The sequence below is a fragment of the Rhineura floridana genome, chromosome 4, assembly GCF_030035675.1.
Source record: "Rhineura floridana isolate rRhiFlo1 chromosome 4, rRhiFlo1.hap2, whole genome shotgun sequence".
NCBI lineage: Eukaryota > Metazoa > Chordata > Lepidosauria > Squamata > Rhineuridae > Rhineura > Rhineura floridana.
In genome coordinates, this window is record NC_084483.1 from 79,253,020 (window position 1) to 79,277,769 (window position 24,750).

Here is a 24,750-nt window from a genome sequence, read left to right on the forward strand (position 1 = left end):
TTCACACCTGACAACTAAAATAGCATTATCTAATTTATTTTATATGTGGAGTGTGTGTATCATATCACATGTGCCTGATAATGCTCGAGAGAATGCAAGAGAATTCCACATTCTGTCAACTAAAGTTTTTGCATTTTTATTACAGACCAATTTAAGCAGAATCCATCTACAGAATCCATGCATTTTTTACAGACCAATTTAAGCAGAATCTAAGGCTACAATACATAATTATTTATTCTAGCAGCAGATGACTGGAAAATTCCATCAATTATTAGTCCAACCACTTGTCCCCTTCAACTCTTCCCTGAATATGACAAGCACCACAGAGCTACAACCCCAAACATCATGCCTAAGGATTTTGTGCAAGTTGACAATTCCTCAGCATGTCAACATGTGCACTGTCTTGCATGGGTATAAACCAATCTGTGATTCAGTGCCACGCTCTCTTTATGAAGGTAAGCAACAGAGAGGGTAAAAGTAAAGGTTAAAAAGGCTAAAGATGATTGATAAATAAATAAATAACAAAGATGGGAGGGTCAGAATACTTCAAGACAGCAACTGTTTGTATTACGGTGTCAACCGCAACAGCAATTTGTTGTTGTTATGTGCCTTCAAGTCGATTACGACCCTATGAATCAATAGAGGCCTCAATATATAGGACCATATTCTATTAACACATTGCACTAGTAGAAGCCAGCACAAGGTTTCTCACTAGTGCAATGAGACTTTCCATCTCCTGTGACCTCCTCAAATCTGCTCTGGAGGGTTGGGTTGGGAGAACCCCTAAGGATAGCAAGTGAGGGAGAAGAAGGGAGATCATTCTATTGGACAAGTAAAAATGCTTGCACTGATGGAACAATTTCCTTAATGCTATGTTGAATACAACCCTTAATGTCTCAGATTAACTCCCCATGTTTCCCAGAAACAATGGATGCTTCTGAGCATTAAGGCATTCACTGCCTTAAAGGTATGGTAGTAACGGAAGGGAGGAGCTGAATGTCTAAGGGAAGAAATCTGTCTGTGCCACTGCTGCTAGCCCCCTACCACCACCAATTTTTCTCTTTGCAAGGATACATTTTGGAAATGGGTGAGCAGTAGAGAAGGCTGACAGGAAACTCCTCTGACCTCATTATAAGCGAGAAGAGAACTCTCAGACAATGTAGAGATTTTATTCCAGACTTCGCCAATAAAGCTTAAAAAGAAGAAGCCAATTCCAAAATGGGGGGGGGGTCTTTCCCATTGTTAATTTTGACAAATGTCTACATCAGAAAGGCAGCCGTCAATGTACCAGTCAAATGATGACCAGCATCTCTGTAGCAAATATCTTGGAGCCAAAAAGAGAAATTTCAACTGCACTAATGTGCAAAGTAGATATTACTGAACTGTATGGGGGGGGATTAATTTTTTCCTATTTTAAATGTTTAAGCATTTTCATCCTACATCCCTGTTATTTTCAGGAATGCACAATTTTAAACATCAAAGCTGCAAATTAGTTTCACAGAAGTCTTTTGATGTTATATCTATAGCATATGAGCAAAGCTCAAAGCCTTTTTCCACTAAAAGAAGTTCTGCCAATTCAATTTAAATATCTTGTAAAAGGAACCTTTAGAATTCACAAAGTATATAATGGCACTTGTGGTTTGATACCCTTTTAGTTAAGGTCACTTCAGCTTTTATCCTGCAAGATATGTTACTTGACCCTTGAGTTGCAGAGACCAGAAGCTGAGCTCAGCAAAACACATAAAAAAGACAGCTATCCAACACACAACCTCCCAGGGTGCTTTGTGATCATATCCAAACCCCCAAGCAGCCATCTCATATACTATTCTAATTCACAATAGAGTTCCTTTAAATAAAAGAAAACTTACAGTGGAGTCACTCTGCCAATATTTCAACAAATAATTGCTTAAAATCTTAAGCACACTTTAGCTAATTTTGTTTTGGTAATAATATCTCCCTCAACTCCAGGATTTGATTTTCGCTCCTGCATTGCATCTGACATATGACATTAATATTTCTTCCACTGAATGTTTAAACATCCTAAAAGGGCCAAACACTTTCTGAGGGTTCTACAACCCAAGAAGTGTTCATATTTTCAAACATGAAATCACATAACCGAAACCTTGTATTAATGAGTTATGTAGACATGGTGTTACTACACTATATTAAGCTGCCAGTTTAAAGATGAGCCAGCTTTATCATTCAACATGTATGGCAGTGGTGGGGAACCTGTGGCCCTCCAGATGTTGTTGGACTATAACACCCATTATCCCTGGTTGCTGGTCACACAATGCTGATGGCATCTGGAGTCCAACAGTACCTGGATGACCACAATCTACATCCTCATCTCTGATGTACGGTATAAGCTAGACAGAGTATACTCTACTAGGAATTATGGGCCTTGATCTCCCAATATTTGGTGACAGAATGTAAAAACCCCATTATTTCTAGCATAGTTAACTATGTCCAGAATTTTAGATCTGAAATTATTTGACTCTTATGATGTCACTGCAGGGTTTCAGTCTTGTACTGCAGGAACCACTATTTTAATTTTGAATAAGGTTATACAAGATGGGAATCAAGCGACTGGTTCAGACTGGTAAGAGAGCCTTGCAAGAGGGAGATAGTTTTTGTTAAAAGTTGCTTGAGGTGCTTTATTTTAGGAATTGTGTGACAGATTTTAGAATTGTTCTTTATTTTATTTATGCTACCAAAGAAAGAAAGGTTCCAGATCAACATATTTCCATTTCTTTCACTTAATGGCAGCTTATTGGTAGCTACATGATATTGAGTCAGCTTAGGCACAAATAAAGAAACTAACTGTAATCATCTGGCTTCTCCTCAGTAATTGTAATGTTTGAGATAGTTGCTCAAAAAACGGTTTTGCTCGTACCTGCCGTAAGGTGCGTGCCACTAAGCTTTCTAGCACAGGTCCTCTATCTTCATGTAGAAGGTGCACTTCATCAAGAATAAGCAGCTTCACTAGTTGGGAGAGGGCTACATCTCCCACACTCTTCCTTGTCACAACATCCCATTTCTCTGGAGTGGTCACAAGCATCTGAAAAAGAAAAAATCAAAAGGAGATTTAAAGAAATGCCAAGAGATTAAGAACAAATTTGTAAACCAATGAAGCTAAGCTCATTCTTGCCAGAGAATCAGATTCCACTGCCATTTTATGTATCCCCTCACTTTGGCTCAAACTATTTTCCTTTTGTCTCAGTCTGAGCCAGAAGAGATCCGGCTAATCAGTTTGTCCCCCACTGAAAACTTTATTACATGGGAGTGGCTCATCCACTATTCAGGTAGCTTGAGACCTCCCAAGATCATAAATGCCAAACCTTCCCCCAGTTTTGATTTAAAATCAAAGTAAGTGTCCACAAATGCCCTCAACTGCTCACCACTGGCCAGTATGGTTTTTGTTCCGGTAACAGCATGGAATAGAGAAGAATCCTTGTCCTCCTCCTGTGCCTGGAGAAACTTAAGGATTATGCCTTATGGCCCACTGGTTTCAGAAACACAGGAGAATGGCAGAGGCTCTCTCTAGTGCTGCACTAAACCTCAGAGAGGCTTTGAAAGCCACAGGACTTGCTGCTGCTTTCTGACAACGAACTCCCATCCTTCTTGGCTTTGGAGGAATGCAGTTGTGCTGTTCCTGGGGCTCAGAAGACCCTGTCCTTCCTCTCTGGAGGAGTGCAGGCAAGAACAAATTTGGGCTGGCTACCAAGTCCAGCTAAAATTTCTTGATCCTTGATAAAAGATATACAAACTGGATATACAAAACCTGAAATTTCAGGTGCCTCTTCCTAAAACTACTGTAAATTCCACATTGACCTAAACACATTTTGTTCAACAATAAGATACTCTCACTGCCAGATACCTTTACTTTGGGACAAATCTACAGTAGCCTGTGGGATAGGAACAGAAGGAGAAACTGGAGAACCCAACTCCTGTGAATCAAGAAATACAGTGCCTTATATTTATTATTTATTTATTATTTAATTTATATCCTGCCCTTCCTCCCAACAGGAGCCCAGGGTGGCAAACACAGCGCTAAAAACACTTTAAAACATCATATAAACAGATCTTAAAATACATTAAAACAAAACAGCATTAAAAACATTTTAAAAAAACAACTTAAAAAAAGGGTTAAAAACATTATTAAAAAAAAATTAAGCAATTCTAACACAGACGCAGACTGGGATAGGTCTCAACCTAAAAGTCTTGTTGAAAGAGCATGCTGTCAGCCTCAAGCAGTTCTGCGAGGCCCTCAAGGCTCACGCCAGGCCCACCCAAGACACCGCCGCCGCCGCCGGGGCAGGAGGAGGCGCAGGAACCAGAGGAAAAGCCGCAGCAGCAGCTGCTGCCACCACCAGGAAGCAAGCGTGCAGCAAAGAGACTGGTGCCATTTGATAATCTGGGTTGGGGCAGTCGGTGGTGGCAGGACTAAAATCCATTCTTAGTAGCATGGCGTCGCTAACCCATCATCTCGGTCATCATGGAGAAAGGATCTCTCCTCCAGGTCTTTCCCTCAAGATCCATTTCTTTGGACTTCTCCTGTGCCCATCCTTCTTCTCACCCACATTTATTTATGCATGTATTGGCTACTGTAAATTGTATTGTTTTATTGATGTATTTTGAAGTATTTTGATGTGTTTTATTGATGTATTTTTATATTTGTGTTTTTTTGTAAGCCACCTTGAGGCACCTGCCTATTATCCAAAGGGAGGGAATTCCACAGGGTAGGTGCTGCCACGCTAAAGGTCCATTTTCTATATTGTGCAGAACGAACCTTCTGATAAGATGGTATCTGCAGGTGGCCCTCACCTGCGGAGCACAGTGATCGACTGGGTATATAAGGGATAAGACAGTCTTTCGGATATCCTGGTCCCGAGCTGTATAGGGCTTTGTACACCAAAACTAGAACCTTGAACTTGGCCTTGTAGCAGATGGGCAGCAAGTGCAATTCTTTCAGCAGCGGGGTGATATGTTGGCGATACCCTGCCCCAAGGAGCAGCCTCACCACAGCATTTTGCACCAGCTGCAGCTTCCGGACCAACCTCAAGGGCAGCCCCACATAGAGCACATTACAGTAATCCAGCCTGGAGGTTACCAGTGCGTGGACAACAGTGGTCAGGCTATCCCAATCCAGAAATGACCACAGCTGTCTCACCAGCTGAAGCTGGTAAAAGGCACTCCTAGCCAATGAGGTCACCTGGCCCTCTAGCAACAAAGATAGATCCAGGAGCACCCCCAGGCTATGGACCTGTTCTTTCAGAGGGAGTACAACCCCATCCAAAGCAGGCAACTGACCAATTATCCAAACTCAGGAACCACCAATCCACAGTGCCTCTGTCTTGCTAGGATTCAGACTCAGTTTAGTGGCCCTCATCCAGCCCACCACCAAGTCCAGACAGCCGTCCAGGGCTTGCACGACCTCTCCCGATTCAGATGTTACGGAGAAATAGAGCTGGGTATCATCAGCATACTGCTGACACCTCGCCCCAAAGCTCCTGATGACTGCTCCCAAGGGCTTCATATAGATGTTAAACAGCATGGGGGACAAGATGGTACCCTGCGGCACCCCACAGCACAGCTGCCAGGGGGCCAAAAGACAGTCACCCAATGCTATTCTCTGAGAGATAGGATCAGAACCACTGTAAAACAGTTCCTCCAATACCCAGCTCACCAAGTCAGCCCAGAAGGATACCATGGTCAATGGTATCAAAAGCCGCTGAGTGATCAAGTAAGAATAACAGGGTCACACTCCCCCTGTCCTTCTCCCGATAAAGGTCATCCATCAGGGCGACCAAGGCCGATTCAGTCCCATAACCAGGCCTGAACCCAGACTGGGATGGGTCAAGATAATCTGTTTCATCTAAGAGTACTTGCAGTTGCTGCGCCACAACCCTCTCAATCACCTTCCCTAAGAAGGGGGTATTTGCAACCAGTCGGTAGTTGTTACAAACCAATGGGTCCAGGGTGGGCTTTTTCAGGAGTGGTCGGATCATCGCCTCTTTCAAGGTGGCTGGAACCACTCCCTCCCGCAATGATGCGTTGACCACACCCTGGATCCACTTGGTCAGGCCCCCATGGCAAGCTTTAATAAGCCAAGAAGGGCAAGGTTCGAGAGGACACGTTGCTGGCCACATCATCGCAAGCACCTTGTCCACGTCATCAGGCCGCATCAACTCAAACCGTTTTCAACTGAAGCCTTGCAAAAGTAATCAGACCTCTGACCAGTGCTCTCATACTACTGAATTACAAATTGTACATTATAATTTTGTTCTGTATATTTTATTTTGAAACACTGAAACTTAAAATCAATTCTTCTAAGGTGGCATTGGTTTTATGTTGAGAAATGTTTGTAAGAAATAAAAAACTGAAACATGTTGTTTGCATAAGTATTCAACCCGTGCTGTGGAAGCTCCCAGCTTACACAGAGGAAAGAAATTGCCCTATCGAGGACACAATTACCTTACCATTGGCATCCACCCACAAACCTTTAAAGTTGCTGTCACATTGTCAGGATAAAAAAAAACCCTGTTGAAGGTTCATTGGTCAGGCTGTGGAACTAAAGGAAAATGAAAACCAAAGAGCATTCCACAGAAGTGAGATAATGTAATACAAATGCATAGATTAGAAAAAGGGTACAAAATAATATCCAAGGGTTTGGATATCCCAATGAACACCGTTGGATCAATAATCATGAAGTAGAAGCTGCATCACACCACCCAGGCACTGCCAACAAAAGGCTGTTGGTCAAAGTTCAGCACTCAAGCAAGAAGGAGACTTGTGAGAGAAGCCACAGAGAAGCCAACAATCACTATGAAGGAGCTATAGAGTTCAGTGGCTAGGAGTGGAGTAATGGTGCACCAGTCAACCATATCAAGAGCTCTGCATAACACTGTCTTGTATGGGAGAGTTGCAAGAAATAAGCCATTACTCAAAAGGTACCATCTGAAAGCATGTCTGGAGTTTGCCAGAAAGCATGAGAGTGCCCTAGCTGCAATGTAGGAAAAGGTTTTGTGGTCAGATGAGACCAAGATAGAGCTTTTTGGCCCAAACTCAATGCGCTATTATGGTGCAAACCTAACACTGCCCATGCCCAGTGAAGTATGGTGGTGTAAGCATCATGCTTCTCAACAGCAGGGACTGCGCAACTTGTTAAAATTGAAGGAAGAATGGATGGAGAAAAATACAGGGAAATACTGCAAGAAAACCTGCTTCAGTCCACTAAAAACTGAAGCTAGGGAGGAAATTCACTTTTCAGCAGGACACTGATCCCAAGCATAAGGCCAAACCAACATTGGAGTGGCCCCAGGTGAATGTCTACAGTGGCCCAGTCAAAGTCCTGATCTCAATCCCATTGAGAATCTGTGGCACTCTTTGAAAATTGTGGTCCACAAGCGACATCCAACCAACCTGAACAACCTGGAGCTAATCTGCCAAGAAGAATGGGCCCAAATCCTTCTGACATCATGTGCAAAGCTGGGAGATACCTATCCCAAAAGACTTAAAGCTGTTATTGCAGTGAAAGCTGGCTCTACCAAATATTAACGTGTAGCAACTGAATACTTACGCAAGCAACATATTTCAGTTTTTTGTGTTTCTTACAAACATTTCCCAACATAAAACCAATGTCACAACACAGTAGGGCCCCACTCATACGACAGGTTATGTTCCAAGCCCACGCCGGAAAGCAAAAACTGCAGGAAAGTGGGGCCCTACTATAATCCAGCTGCCGTGCTACACCTGACAGCGATCAGATGTAGCACGCGAGCTCCCTACGCTACAGCTGATAGCACACTACAGGTGATGAGCTGGAGTGTGCGATCAGCTGTAGCACAGGGAGCTTGTGCGCTACAACTGATCGCTGTCAGCTAGAGTGCGGCGGCTGGAGCTCCCCATGCTATAGCTCATCAGTTGTAGCACACGACCAGCTGTAGCGCGGGGAGCTCGCATGCTACAGCTGATCGCTCTCAGCTGGAGCGCAGCAGCTAGAACTCCCTGAGCTAAAGCTGATCGCTCTCACGGTTGGAGCTCCCCATGCTGCAGCTGATTGCTGTCAGATAGAGTGCGGCAGCTGGAGCTCCACACGCTACAGCTGATCGCCCTGCTGGCGCTGCCGTATTAGCAGAACACCGAAAAGTGGGGTGCCAAAAAGCGGGGCCCTACTGTAATTGATGTTGAGTTTCAGTGTTTCAGAATAAAATATAATGCAGAACAAAATTATAATGTACAATTTGTAATTCAGCAGTATGACAGCATTGGCCAGGGGTCTGAGTACTTTTGCAAGGCACTGTATAAATTCCGCTCAATACTTTTCAGGCCTAGACCAGGAGGTGGAGGCTCAAATTTTCCTAGACTATGTAGTTGCCCAATCACAGAGGCAATTAGGTTCTTGTGCAGCTTGACTGCAATAGAAAAAGAAACATTATTAGCTGATATTAAATCCAGATGTTGTTCGTTATGGTTCAGGAGCCCAAGTTCCTCATGTTGAACTAATGGTAGAGGTATTTGTATTCTATTTTCTTGATTGGCACCGTGCACTTCTGTCTCTACTGCAATTGTTTTTGAGTCTCGTTTCAAGTTTATGCCGTTTATCCAGTTTATTATCTGAGTGTCTAATGAAAGCTCAACAAATCTACTTATAAGTTCTTCTGCTACATCACCAACTCTAGTTGAGTGCTGCACAGAACTAGTTTGCTTATGAGAGCTGGTGCTATTATTATGATTAAACAATAGCTTGTTTTGAGGCTCATCTGGAAACCATCCTGTTAGGGCCGTCCTTTTTTACAACACTCAAGTCTATAACAACCCTGACACTCCAGCATTCCCAATTCCTGTCATTCTTTATCTTCACTTTCTCTCTGCAACTTCCTGGTAAGCCTTCAAATAGTTAACACTCTAACTGTGGTTATACCAGATGGATAGCAGCACCCTCTTGAAAGTAGAGCTAGGGTTGTAGAAATGGTTCCCCTAGCACAAGGGTGGGGGACATTTTTCAGCCATAGGGTCACATTCCCTCTCCAGATCTCACACCACTGGACGATGTTCAGGATAACTTCTGGGGGTCACATGGCAATGATGGCTGTGGCCAGAGGCAAAAGTGGGTGGAACAATGTGACTATTGTCTTTGTACATTAGGCTACATTCAGACCACACAAAAGTCAGAAGTTTCTCCATACAAATATGTGTACACACACACACACACGACTACTACCATCCAAACAAACAAGAGGCATCATCAACACAATTCTAAACATAATGTCAGCATCTGAAGCCAGCCCCCAAGAACATTATGCATCTGGAACCTTTCTCACTGATGCATTATGCATAGATCTGCCCAGCTGGTGTCAGCATGGCCCTGGAAGTCCCATTGTACCTCTCAGCAGAGAATCAAGCAGCCAAGGCTTTGGATTGTAACCCAAGAGAACAGCAAGGTCAATAAACCCTCACCACTTAATCAAGAAATATCCTCCCATTATCTCTTGCCCCCTGGGCTACACCCAACTAAATTATTATTAGTTTTATTAGCTGTTTGTTACCTGAAGGTCTCCAAGTGACTTACAATATTGTTAAAAACAAAAGTAAATATACATGCCATAAAAACAAAATAATAAAAGCAATCACCACCCCATGCAGCCACAGAAAGCTTTCACAGTACACTAGTACAAATGTCATGCCTCCCTTGGATGAGTCATCAGAGGAGGATGAGGGGATTGGCACAGCAGACCCAGGAGAGGGAACAAGCAGACCCACCCCAGAAACAGCTCCAGACCTCTCACCACTGGAAGATGTTCAGGATACAGTTGGAGCCCCTCAGTCAGACTCAGAGAGTGAACAGGAGGTCCCTCCACTCCCTGCAGAGCAAAGATACCTGAGAGTAGTAGAACAATGCAGGCGTTCTGGCCGTTTAAGGCTACACGCTCCTGGGAGTCAGAGGGCTAACTGCTAGCACCTGAAAGAGGGAGGGGAGCTTAAGTGGCTTGGGGCTCTTGCTGGAAACAACATTGATCTTTCATGACTCCTTGTAGCCAGCCTGGCTTGTGACCGCGTGTCTTCAACCCTGCCATGTCTCATCGGATCCCCGGTACCTTGAATTTGGACTTCCCCAGGACTTGTATGTTCTTCACTCTCACGGTATTTACACTGACTATAGTTGTGGTCCTTTTTGCCTCAAGCCTGACAGATTTATGGCCTGACTACTGAATGTTATCTGTTAATTACCTTACTGCAGCCATAAACTATTTCCCTCAGTTGGCAGAGACTGACATCAAACAACATCATCTCAGTCTATCAAATGCCTGGGGAGGGGGAGATAAGCTTCACCTGGTGTCGATAAAGGCACCATGTGGACCTCACTGGAAAGCACATATCACAGATGGGGAGTCACAACCCTCTCAGCCTCCCTCAGATGGGATCTACACTACTTGTGAACCATTTTCATGTAAAGCGCACTGCAATAATCCAACCTTGAGGTTACCAGAGCACAGATTACTATAGCCAGGATATCCCTGTCCAGAGAGGGTCACAGTTGGATCCCCAGCCTAAACTGATAAAAGATACTCCACACCACTGGGAGCCCCTGTGCCTCGATCAACAGTAATGGATCTAGGAAAAACCTGGAACTACAACCTTGCTTCTTCAGAAGGAGTGTGATCCCATCTAGAACAGCCCGCACGTCATTCAGCTAGACAGAGGAACCACCCACCAACAGCATCTCAGTCTTGTCTGGATTAAGCTTCAACGTATGGGCCCTCGTTGAGCACATTATCACAACCAAACACTGACTTATGTTGCTGATAACTTTCTCCTACAAAGTGGAGGAAAGAACTAAAGGATCAGCTATCCTTGACTTGATTCTAACCAACAGAAATGACTTAGTAGATGAAGTGGCAGTTATGGGAACTCTGGGGGAAAGTGACCATGCTATACTAGAGTTACTGATTTTAAAGGAAGCAAAAGCTGAGTGTAGCCATATGGGTACCCTGAACTTCAGGAAAGCTGATTTTAAGAAACTCGGAGCAATTATAAAAAAGGTTCCATGGCAAGTGACCCTACAGAGATAAGGAGTTCAAGATGGGTGGATCTATCTAAAAAAGGAAATTCTAAAGGCATAATGGCAAACACTTCCAAAAAGGAAAAGAGGAAGACAGAAGAAGAAGCCAATGTAGCTTCACAAAAAGCTTAGAGATGACCTGAAAACAAAAAAAGGACACATATAGGAAGTGAAAGGAAGGCCAGGCCACAAAGGAAGAGTACAGACAGGTAGCATGGAATTGCAGGGATGGCGTCAGGAAGACTAAAACTGAGAATGAGCTGAGATTAGTGAGACATGCTAAAAGCAACAAAAAAGCTTTCTTCAGGTACATCCATAGTAAAATACAGAGAAAAGAAATGGTGGTGCAGCTACTCAATGACGATGGCAAAATGATAACAGATGACAAGGAAAAGGCAGAAGTGCTCAATTCCTACTTTGGCTCAGTCTTCTCCCAAAAGAGGGTTGATGACCCTCCTGGCAAACATGAAGTTGAAGGGGCAGGACTGCAGATCGAGATTGATAGACAAATGGTCAAGGAATACCTAATCATTTTGCACGAGTTCAAATCTGCAGGGCCTGATGAACTGCATCCTAGAGTATTGAAGGAAGTGGCTGAAGAACTCTCGGAACCACTGTCTTTGCAAAATTGTGGATGATGGGCGAAGTGCCAGATGACTGCAACAAGGACTAAAGTGGTCCCTATCTTCAAAAAGGGTAAAAAGGAGGAACCTGGCAACTGCAGACCACTCAGCCTGACATCAATCCCTGCGAAATTGTGGAGCAGATGATAAAGCAGTCAATCTGTAAGCACCTTGAAAACAATGCAGTGATTACTAGAAGCCAACATGGATTTTGTCAAGAATAAATCCTGCCAAACTAATCTTATCTCATTTTTTGATCAGGTCACCTCCCTGGTAGCCAGTGGAAATGCTGTGAAGATAATATATCTCAACTTCAGCAAAGCTTTTCATGAAGTGCCCCATGATGTTCTGATTAGCAAGCTAGCTAAATGTGGGCTGGATGGAACAACTATCAGGTGGATCCACAGTTGGCTGCAGAATCGTACTGAAGGAATGCTTATCAGTGTTTCCTTCTCAAACTGCTGGGAGGTAATGACCAGGGTACCACAGGAGTCAGTCATGGGCCCAGTGCTCTTCAACATGTTTGTTAATGACTTGGATGAAAAGGTTCAGGAAACGCTTATGATACAAAATTGGGATAGCTACTATCCTGGAAGACAAACGAAATTCAAAGTGATCTTGATAGAGCATTCAGCTGAAAACAGAATGAAATTTAACAAGGATATGTGTAAAGTTTAACACCTAGGAAAAAGAAACCACAGTTTCTTTGTAAGTTATAAGATGGGGCTACTTGGCTCAGAAATACTTCATGCAAGAAGGATCTTGGAATTGTGGTTGATCACAAGCTGAATATGAGCTAACAATGTGATATGGCTGCAAAAAAGGCAAATGCTATATTAGGCTGCATTAACAGAAGTTTAGTTTCCAAATCACATGAAGGACTAGTTCCCCTCTATTCAGCACTGCTAGGCCTTATCTTGAGTACTGCATCCCACTCTGGATTTAGCACCAAGAAGGATGCAGACAAACTGGAACAATTTAAGAGGAGGGCAATGAAGAAGATCAAGGGACTGGAAACAAATCACTATGAGAGGAGAATGAAAGAAATGGACATGTTTAGCCTTGAGAAGAGAAGACTGAGAGGAAATATGATAGCACTCTTCAAGTACATGAAAGGTTGTCACACAGAGGATGGCCAGGATCTCTTATCTCTTATCCCTGAGTGCAGGACACAGAATAATTGGGTCAAGTTGCAGGAAGTCTGATTTCGACAGAATGTCAGGAAAAACCTCCTAACTGTTAGAGTAGTATGACAATGGAACCAATTACCTAGGAAGGTGGTGGGCTCTCCAAAACTGGAGACGTTCAAGAGGCAGATGGACAGCCTCCTGTTGGGTATGCTTTAATTTGGATTCCTGCTTTGAGCAGGGGGTTGGACTCGATGGCCTTATAGGTCCCTTCCAACTCTATTATTCTATGATTAAGCACATCTACTGCCTCACCTGCAGAAAATGAAAAGGAGAAAGAGCTGGGTGTCATCCGCATACTGATAGTCCACCCCAAAACTCTGAATGACCTCACTCAGTGGTTTCATGCAGATGTTAAACAACATGGAGGACAGAACTGACCCCTGTGGGAGTTCATACTGGAAAACCTATGGAGCTGAGCAATGCTCCCAATGCACCACCTTCTGGAGATGGTTCAGTACTTACTTGGATAGCCACCGCAATGCGGATCCACCAACACCCAGTTCAAACTGTCACCCCAGAAGGATACAAAGATGCATCAAAAGCCACTGAAAGTTCAAGGAAGATCAATAGTCACACACTGCTGTCTCTCCTCTGGCACAGGTCATCATACAGGGTGGCCAAAGCCATTTCTGTACCAAAACCAGGCCTGAATTCCAATTGAAATAGATCTAGAAAATCTATCTCCTCAAAGAGTACCTGGATTTGGTTTGCAACTATCCTCTCAAGGACATTGCCCAAAAAGGGGACATTTGCCATGGGTCTAAAATTTTTAGAATTTTCCAGGCCCAGGAAGGCTTCTTCAGGATTGGTCTTACTCAACCTCCTTCAAGCAGTCTGGGGCCACTCCACCTTGGAGAGAAGCATTAATTATCTCGCTGGCCCACTGAGCTGTCCCCTGCCTGCCAGATTTTATCAGCCGTGAAGGGCAAGGATCCAAGACACAAGTGGCTGCATGAACCAAGTGCAACTGAAATTCATCCAATGACATTGGACAAGGAAGTGTTCCAGATGCCTCAACCGGATCATCAGCACTAACAATGAAGCCTAAATCCCAGTAGATGGAGGAGATTTTAGCCTCAAAGTGCTTAGCAAACATGTCACAGCGGGCTTTTGATGGCTCTACTATCTCTCTAGGGCCAGTATGTTATAAGCACTCAGCCACTTTAAACAGCTCTGTTGGATGGCAAGCTGAGAATGGAATGGAGGCAATTAAGTTTATTCGCTAACCATAGTCATGAACTTATTTTTAAAATGTCAACATTTCTGTATTAACACTATAGAATTAACCAGAAATAACCAGAAATCCAGACTAACTTCCCAGATGTTCAATTCATGGCACTTACTGCTGAGATTTAAGAGAGGTTATTAGTTGTAGAGTTGCATCCCTATAGTAGAAGAGACAAATCACTGCCCTGGAAGTAATAAATCTGAGGTTTGAAGGACATGTGAAAAACATTACCTTCTTTCTGTGAATGGAAAAGCCAATTAATATCCATTTAAATACTGCTTCCTTTATAACTTCAAATTCAAGAACTATCTATAAATGGAATGAAGCAAACAATTCTAATCAAGCTTCATGTACCTTACAGAAGCTGCAGGTTTAAATGTTAAACATTCAAGCAGACTGTCACGTAACTTATAGGGATAAAATATAATAAGCTTACGTTTATTAGCTGATGCAGGATAGAAGTCTTTGGTGCACTTGAAATGGCGTATACTGGTTAAATAATTTATTCAATGTGGTCTTTGTAATAGCTACACTCTCTACACCAGCCTTCCCCAGCCTAAAGTTCTCCAGATGTTTTGGACTACAACTTCCAGCTCCAGCCAGAAATGTTCAATGGTAAGGCATGACTGCACTCCAAAACATGTTCAAGAGCATCAGAGTGGGGAAGGCTGTTCTAGACTCTGTAATCAAAGGAAACCAGCTGGAGCTTCCCTATGCTTTTTTAAAAAAATGCTTAGGCCAATCAGAATAAGTGGATACAAAAGAGAACAATTTTTTTTCCAGAAGGCAGTTAATAAATCTCTTTACCAATGCTATGGTCCACATCTCTAACCTAATAAAACCTTTATAGATGCTGCAACATCCTGTGGAAGTGGGGGCAGAAATTTCTGCTTTAGTCTACTTACCATGCACATTTTTTTGAATACCAAGGAACATCACTGAAAATATTGTCACTGTTCTTACCTTTGAGTCAGCTAACAACCCATCCTAACAACAGCTAACAATCTACCTAAGACAGATAAAACTTATAAAAGGCATAAGGTTCTTATAACTATTGCTATATTTGTGCTTAGGCTCTAGCTGGATTTCAGGGATCATTTAAAGAGACTTCCAACCACCCTATACGCTTGTTATTATAGAATACACAGAGGGGGAACAAGTGTTACCCACTACATGTTCTGTACCACCACTAGAATATTTATGTTTTAAATTTATATCCCACCCTTTCATCAAATGATGCTCAAACTGGCTTAACCTAGGACATAAGAAGCTATCTTATACAGATAATCAAACCACTGGTCTGTTTAGCTCAGCATCACCAACTAGCAGCAGCTCGCCAAGCTTTTGAAAAGAAAGTCTTTTTTTAGCCCCACCTGGAGATGCCTTTTGCATGCAAAGCATGTGCTCTGTCACAAACCAATGTCAAGTTTAGTTTAAAGCTGTAACCACAGGTCATAACAGAACATATCAAAATGTATACCAAAACATTAAAACATCATACACCCAATAAGATTAAAAGCATTAACAGAGCTATGTTCCTTCCTTATTAAATGCAGAAGTTTAATGCAGTAGATGCAGAAGAAAATGTGGTTTTCCCAATAAAATAAGATCAATATTTTAACTGTTTGACTGGTTTGCTTGCAAAAATTAAAATACTTATTGACAAAAAACAAACCAAAAGTCTAAATCTATATTCCAACACTCATAACCAATCAGTTGGCCTAGAATCTCTCAAAAGTAGGACATCAGAGAGACATTCATCGCATCACCAGCAACTCACTATCAGATGTGGAAAAAGCTGGACATGTTAGTCACAAAAGCAGGAGACTCAGAGCATTATAACAATACACTGTATCCAGGCAAAGAGTAGCAAGGTACTAACTTCCACGTCATCTCATGTAACAGTGGCCTTTAATAAACCCACTCTAACTCTAAACAGGGAGTGTACAACCACCATTTATAAATACCATCACACCACTACAGATGTAACATATTAGCACTTTGAAATTAGCCATGTCAACCACAAATATTAGCAGCTGTAATTTCCACAGAACATTAATTAGCAAACTGTGATAAAATATATTTAGCAATGCATATTAAGAATTTAAAGGTGTGAAATGCTACAAATGCAAGCTACTTAGCTAATTTGCCAAAGCTAAACTGGTACTGCTGCAATCACACTCTTTCTTGTACAACAGCCATGCTGTCAAAATTTAGAATAAAAAACAGATGCATATTTTTCTTTTCTTCAGTTTTAATGTGTTTAGAAACATTTGCTGCTGAGCATAGTGCTCTTTTATGGTGGCATGTTGTAATTAAAAGTTGCTGATGGCACTCTAAATAACAACGTGAATTAACTCTGGAGTTCTGTATATTGTTATTCTGAAGACAGTGTGAACACATCGAGCACAGCTGCTGCGCAGTCTCCAGTCTTGAATTTCAATAGGACTCTGACACAAGCAACATTTAAATAAATTGAGAAAAGACAGTACATACCAGTGCCTGATGGAGTGAACCCAAAGTCAGAACAACAGCTTCTTGTTTTCAGATTTCTGACTAACAATTTATAGGCCTGTGAGGAATCACAGGGGAACGGAGATAAATAGTGATTTCCTCCCCTTAGTCCAATAGTGTGAGTTTTTTTAATGAGGCTGGATGAGTAGTTTACTGCACATCTTGCCTAGAACCTAGGCACAAGGCACTATTAAAATTAACTACTAAGGATTTTTTAAAAAAAAAAAACATTTATATTTGGGGGGAAATCATTAGCACCAATCCAGCTGCCTTTGCAAGCAAATATCCAAGTATAACAGTGGGTTTGCATGGAAACAAACATTTCCATTCACATCAAAACATGCATTTAAGAAAAACAATTGAGGCCAAATGAGCATTGTAATATTTTTTTTTTATTTGTTAGTCACTTTTCTTCACAAAAGTGAACATGAAATGACTTACAATCAATAAACTATGTAAATGTAGATTATATAGGTTACACATGAAAAACATACAGGTATACACTGTTTGCATATGCTATTTCCCTTACTGGGTTTGGATAACCATAATTAGTCCTACCATCTCTTCTTTCTTACAATTAACTTACAGCGACCATGACAAGTTTCACAGATAGCCATAGCAGCTTTCATTTGGGGACACTGGAAAACTCTTTCATTTTTCAGAAGAATCTTAAAAACCTTTCTAGCGTCATGCTTTCTTTTACTTCAGTGAGCAGCTCTGCAAACTGTTTTCATTTATATCACTATTACACCACTTCAGTTCTCTCAGCACAAAAACAGCCAGAAAATAAAGTGTCACATTTGGTTAATGAATTGGAACTCAAGCAAGACATTTCAATCTGGTTTTCGTATTAGGGCATGGCCAAATAGAGACGGGTTAACTGTCAATATTTTGACTGTCAACTTACATTTTCCTCTGTCCGTGTAATTTTTCCTACAGCCCCCCAGTGGTGCCCAGATTATCATGAGGAACTACTCCAGAACTAGTTTTATCACTGGGTAAGCAGAGACTAAGGCAGCAACCCAGTACACACTTACCTGGTAGTAAGTCCCATTGAACCCAATGGAGCTTACTTCTGAGTAGATGTGAGCTGGATTGCAGCCTAAGTATGTGCAGAAAGTGGTCACCTAAATTTAAAACAGCTGGCATATCTAAAATTAACATCAGCAAACAAAGTACAACATTTAAGACTTTCAGAGAGAGATTTAGGTGCCAATATTATGCCTAGTTACCAGGGAGGGAGTCCCACTGAATTACGGAGAATTTACTTCTGAAGTTCTGAGTAGAGATATACATAGGGATTGCACTGCAAGATCATCAACATTACTAGGATAATACGAATTTGTCCCGTCACCTTTGAGATGAAGCAATCTCAAATTTCAGCTGATAATATGGGTGGTATTCAATGTTAGTCCTACTAAGAGCAAACCCACTAAAGTTAATAGATATGACCACCTTAGGTTCATTACTTTCCATGTTCTACTATGAATATGATTTAGTTGAATACAACCCTATGCTTCTAATTCCAAAGAAGAGAGAAACATAAAGAACAGGGGACAGGGCAGGGATGCACATACATTTGAGAAAGAAGGTTTGAAGGGAAATTCTAATCACACTCAGCTGAATACACTTAGAATCCTCCACACCATCAAGAAAACAGACGGACCAGATACATGATTATCCAGTACATGCTAAGCACATGCACCTGAGCACACTTAGAATCATAGAAGAGTAGAGTTGGAAGAGGCCTATAAGGCCATCAAGTCCAACCCCCTGCTCAGTGCAGGAATCCAAATCAAAGCATTCCCGACAGATGGCTGTCCAGCTGCCTCTTGAATACCTCCAGTGTCGGAGAGCCCACTACCTCTCTAGGAAATTGGTTCCACTGTCGTATGGCTCTAACAGTTAGGAAGTTTTTCCTGATGTTCAGTTGAAATCTGGCTTCCTGAAACTTGAGCCCATTATTCCATGTCCTGCGCTCTGGGACGATCGAGAACAGATCCCGGCCCTCCTCTGTGTGACAGCCTAATATAGCATTTGCCTTTTTTGCAGCCACATCGCGCTGTTGCCTCATATTCAGCTTGTGATCAACCACAATTCCAAGATCCTTCTCACATGCCATACTGCTGAGCCAAGTATCCCCCATCTTATAACTGTGCATTTGGTTTCTTTTTCCTAAGTGTAGAACTTTGCATTTATCCCTGTTGAATTTCATTCTGTTGTTTTCAGCCCAATGCTCCAGCCTATCAAGGTCCCTTTGAATTTTGTTTCTGTCTTCCATGGTATTAGCTGTGCCCCCAAATTCAGTATCATCTGCAAATTTGATAAGCATGCTCTGTACCTCCTCATCCAAGTCATTAATAAAAATGTTGAAGAGCAGTGGGCCCAGGACTGAGGCCTGTGGTACCCCACTCGTTATTTCTGCCCAGTTTGAGAAGGGACCATTGATAAGCACTCTTTGAGTACGATTCTGGAGCAAACTGTGGATCCACCCAATAGTTGTTCCATCCAGCCCACATTTAGCTAGCTTGCTAATCAGAATATCATGGGGCACTTTTGTCAAAAGCTTTGCTGAGGTCGAGATATATTATGTTCACACCATTCCCACAGTCTACAAGGGAGGTTATCCAATCAAAAAACGAGATAAGATTAGTTTGGCAGGATTTGTTCTTCATAAGTCCATGTTGTCTCCTAGTAATCACTGCATTGTTTTCAAGGTGCTTACAGATTGACTGCTTTATAATCTGCTCCAGAGTTTTTCCAGAGATTGACGTTAGGCTAATTGGTCTGTAGTTCCCTGGTTCCTCTTTTTTGCCCTTTCTGAAGATATGGACATTAGCTCTCCTCCAGTCATCCGGCACTTCACCAAACGTCCATGATTTCGCAAACATAATAGACAGTGGTTCTAAGAATTCTTCAGCTAGTTCCTTCAATACCCTAGGATGCAGTTTATTGGGCCCTGCAGATTTGAACTCGTTCAAAGTGATTAGGTATTCCTTGACCATTTGTCTATCAATCTCAATCTCCAATCCTGCCCCTTCTACTTCATATTCGCCAGGAGGGTCATCAACCCTCTTTTGGGAGAAGATTGAGCCAAAGTAGGAATAGAGCACTTCTGCCTTTTCTTTGACATCTGTTACCATTTTGCCATCCTCATTGAGTAGCTGTGCCACCATTTCTTTTCTCTGTATTTTACTATGGACATATCTGAAGAAAGCTTTTTTGTTGCTTTTAGCATGTCTCACTAATCTCAGCTCATTCTCAGCTTTAGCTTTCCTGAAGCCATCCCTACAATTCTGTGATACCTGTCTGTACTCTTCCTTTGTGGCCTGGCCTTCTTTCCACTTCCTGTATGTCTCCTTTTTTTCCCCTTCAGGTTATCTCTAAGCTTTTTGTGAAGCCACATTGGCTTCTTCTGCTGTTTTCCCCCTTTTTTCCTTGTTGGAATTGCTTGCCATTGCGCTTTTAGAATTTCCTTTTTTAGAAACTCCAACCCATCTTGGACTCCTTTTCTCATTAGGGTGGCTTGCCATGGAACTCTACTTACAATTGTTCTGAATTTCTTAAAATCGGCTTTCCTGAAGTCCAGGGTGCGTGTATGGCTACTCACAGCTTTCGCTTCTGTTAAAAGCAAGAATTCAAGTATGATGTGGTCACTTTACCCCAGAGTTCCCACTTCATCCACCAAATCATCTCTATTGGTTAGAATCAAGTCAAGGATAGCTGATCCTCTGGTTGCTTCCTCCACTTTCTGTAGGAGAAAGTTATCTCCAACACAAGTCAGAAATTTCTTGGAGGGGCCGTGTTTGGCAGAAGTTGTCTCCCAACAGATATCAGGATAATTAAAGTCCCCCATTACTACTACATCATGCCTCCTCGAAACATTGGCATTTTGCTTTTCAAAAGTTACATTCTCATCTTCTCCTTGATTGGGTGCTCGGTAGTAGACTCCAAGCACCGCATTCCTTTTATTACCTGCCCCATTCATTTTAATCCAGATACTCTCGGTGGAGCTACCAAGCTTATCTTACTGTATTTCTGTGCAGGGATATATATCCTTAACATATAGCGTGACTCCACCTCCCTTTTTATTCCTTCTGTTCTTTTTAAAAAAGTTATGTCCTCCAATTGCTGTATTCCAGGTTTCAGTTATACCTATCAAGTCATAACTACCCTCCTGTATTCAAGTTCATCCTGCTTGTTTCCCATGCTCTGTGCATTAGTATTCAGACATTGAAGACTATGTGATTTATGGCTTGGCTTCCTTACTATACTTTTCTGAGGACTGTTACTGGGCCCTATTAGAGCCGATCTCTCTGTTCCCGTTACTGTGCACAAGCCTTCATCAGTCGTTACCACCAAGTTTATGTCTCCCTCCCCCTTAGGATGCAGTTTAAAGGCCTTCTGATGAAATTCTCCATGCTGTGGCCAAACACATTCTTCCCAGTCCTTGTGAGATGCAACCCATCGCTTGCCAGCAGTCCATCTTCCAGGACCCATAGCCTGTGGTCCCAGAATCCAAATCTCTCACGTCGGCACCACCTTCGTAGCCATTCATTCACATGGAGAATTTTTCTTTCCCTTTCTACTCCTCTTCTAAGTACTGGAAGGATGGATGAAAAAACTATCTGGGCCCCAAAGTCCTTGAGTTTCCTTCCCAGAGCTTAGACTTCCGGGAAGGGTGACTTTGCTTGTGCCTGCTTTTTGAGACGAGCTCTCGTCTCAGAAGAAGCTTTTTCAGTTTTAAAATCAGTCAGAACGTTCTTTTTGACTGGTTAAGATTTTCTCCCAGGCAGGGAGAAATGTAGAGATTAACCACAAAAGCCTGTTTTTGTTGTGAGGACTGGATTTCATTAATTTATGAGAGAAGGTTCAGCCGGACGGACTTCCAACAAGCTCTAACTGATTAAGCGACACGTTTATCTTTTCTTCAAAGAAAAACGGACTTTAACAGGCAAGCATCCTTCTTTCTATTTTTTTTTCACTTGGTTTAAATCGTTGCAGCAAAAAGAGATTTGTCAATGAATCAGCTATAAAGAATTTCTGGGTGAGTTATAACTCTTCTCTTTTATTCACAAAATTAAGGAGGAAAGAAATTGAAAAAGCTTATCTTTGTTTTTATTGCAAAAAGCTGGCCTGGAAGTGCATTCTAAAGATACAAACGGAAGAGGGATTTCTATTTCGAGGAAGGAAAAAAAATAAATAAATTTGATTTATGAACTTTGGAGTATTATATGTCCGGGACTATTTTTTTTTGGTCTATTTCATTTTGACGAATCTGCTTGTTCACGACGCCACTAACTGTTTTGAAGCTGGGAACTAAATTTGTTTTGTATTCCTGAACAAATAAGAGATAAGGCAGGCTGTACTGTCTACACTGTGATGTCATCAAGCCTGGAATATTAACCCAATTGTGGCTGAAATAATTTTTGTTTTTGTGGTTTTAAGAATGGCAATCAGGAAAGTGGCTGAGACCATGGAAGAAATTATGTTTCAGAAAATAATGGATCAGATTGAGATAACGAAACAAACCCTGAGACAGGGTAGACAGGAGATGAAAATTGAATTAGGCAAAATGATGCAGGAGCTTAAAGAAATAGGGGATCTTGTGAGAGAGGAGATTGATGAGATTAGAGATGAGGAAAGAAAAATTAAAGGGAAGATACAAGCCCTGGAGATTGGAACAAATGTGGAATTGGAAAAAGATCTGGAGTTTATGGATATTAGAAACAAAGTTTACTGTTTGGAATTCAACGTTGTCTCTGAAGAAATTAATGAAGATATTAGAGATAAAGTTATCAATGTCTTGGATAATTTTCTGGACTGGAATGATGTGATGGAGCTTGACATAGAAAAAATCTATGGAATTAACTACAGATATGTGACAATGGAAAAATTCTCAAGAGATGAGCCAGTGCATTTTGTAAAAAAGAAGAACAGAGATATGACTTTACAACAATATTTCAGCAACATATTCAGAATTGATGGCAAGGAAATATTTGTGATAAAGGAAATTCCCATCAGACTCTTATTATATGACTATGGCTATGACAGCAAGATTAATATGGGATACTGATAATGGAAGAATGGATACTGAAATTACTGGACTGAACAGGACTATTGAAGATGGAAGATGGAATTAATATTGATAATGGAAGAATGGCTATTGAAATTATTGGATCTAACAGGTTTGATGAGATGGATTAATCTATATGTTTATTTGGACTATGGCTATGACAACAAGATTATTATGGGATACTGATAATGGAAGAATGGCTACTGAAATTATTGGACTTAACAGGATTATTGAAGATGGAAGATGGAATTAACATTGATAATGGAAGAATGGCTATTGAAATTATTGGACCTAACAGATTTGAACGAGATGGATTAATCGACATGTTTATTTGGAGAAAAATTGAAAGATATATCGCTCAAGGAATTGAAACCTCTCTTTGACTTTTTGTGGAAAGAATAAAGTAATGTTTATGAGATTTGATGATTAATTAAGATAACTACTGGAGGAAAGTGATTTTATAATATAATTTAAGAGACAGGATTGTTATATATTGTAGACCTATAACTGATCTGCGACAAATCGGAAGTCAACATTTTATTTTATTGTTTAATTATTTTTGTTTTGTTTTGTTTTTTGTCTTTGAAAATTTGAATAAAAATTAATGATAAAAAAAAGAGTTTCCTTCCCAGAGCTTCAAAGTCTGATGTGATTTCTTCATAGCTCCGTTTAGCAGTATCATTTGTTCCCACATGGATGAGGAGAAAGGGATACCTGTCGGTGGGCTTGATGAGTGATGGCAACCCTTCCGTCACATTTCTAATCCATCCTCCTGGTAGACAGCATACCTGGTGAGTCCACGGATCTTCTTGGCATACTTGAGTTTCGATCCCATGCAGTAGGGAGTCTCCCACTACTAGTACTCTTATCTTCTTGTTGTGGGGCATGGTTTCATTGTCCCTGCTTGACTGAGCTTCAGCCTCTTGCTCGTTGTCACACAGGGTCTCCTGTAATTCTTCCACCACAGGCTGTCCCCCAGTCTCATTCCTGAGTGGTTGAAAGCAGTTCCATAGTTCCACTGGTGAAGGGTGTCTTCTAGCTCTTCTGCTCCTGTCACCCTTTTCCACGGAGTTTTCTCCACTTCATTGTTCTTCTCCAAAGCAGTCTCCTCTTCTGCTACCACACACTGTTGTTTTTCCACTTCCACTTCTCTTTGCTGTTGTTGTTCCAGCTTTCTGTCTAAGAACTCTTCATCTTCTCTTATAGTTCTCAGTGTGGCCACCCGCCCTTCCAGGCCTCTCACCTTTTCTTCCAACTGTGCCACGAGCTTGCACTTGTTGCACGTGTACGCCATGTTGTTCTCAGGCAAGAAAACAAACATGGCACACACCTTGCAGGTCACAACCACTGGAGAATCCTCCCCGTTCATACTCTCTTCTACTTTTGTTTCTTTCTAGCTACTTGTTTTCGAGTGGCCTGTGCTTTGTCCTGTCATACTTCAGGGTAAACTCGAGAGTGCCAGTGGTATGCGGTGCACTATACAAGAAGAATTAGTAATTTTTTATTTTATTTTATTTACTTTATTTTAGGGGCCTCCCCTGTTGAACTCCTTTGTCAAACACCTGTTTGCTCTCCCTGTTTGCTTGCTCTGTTTGTTTGCTCTCTGAAAGCTGGCTTGCTTGTATCTCCTCTCCTGTCGACCAGCTGAGACAGCTCCCTCTGCTCTGCTCAGTCATGAGTAAGGAAACAGAATGTAAGTCCCAGTACACACAGCTGATGCTTGTTGCCCTCAGCAGTTCTCAGGCCACACCCTTAAACCACTAGCTATCAGGCCACACCCCTTCTAATCAAGCTGCTATGGAGCCCTTCAGAGCACATGGCTTAGAGCACACGGCTTCACAGCCTCTTGCCCTTTTTCTTTTCCTCGCTACAGCTCCTTTGTCAAACTCCTGTTTGCTGTCCCTGTTCGCTCGCTCTGTTGCTCTCTCTCTGAAAGCTGGCTTGCTTGTATCTCCTCTCCTGTGGACCAGACGAGACAGCTCCCTCTGCTTTGCTCAGTTAGGAGTCAGGAAACAGAAACTCCCTTCAGACCTTCCCTCTATAATGCATCAGCACAC

General features: G+C 41.9%; 1 protein-coding gene across 4 annotated transcripts in view; it reads right to left on the reverse strand.

Moving 5' to 3' along the window:
* Window positions 1–24,750, reverse strand: part of ASCC3 (activating signal cointegrator 1 complex subunit 3) — a 411,273-nt gene that overhangs the window by 268,242 nt on the left and 118,281 nt on the right. For all 4 annotated transcript variants that reach the window (XM_061623428.1, XM_061623430.1, XM_061623431.1 and 1 more), the window contains one exon: window positions 2,894–3,058. In XM_061623428.1, the coding sequence (XP_061479412.1) occupies window positions 2,894–3,058 (165 nt within the window). The remainder of the gene's footprint in view (window positions 1–2,893; window positions 3,059–24,750) is intronic.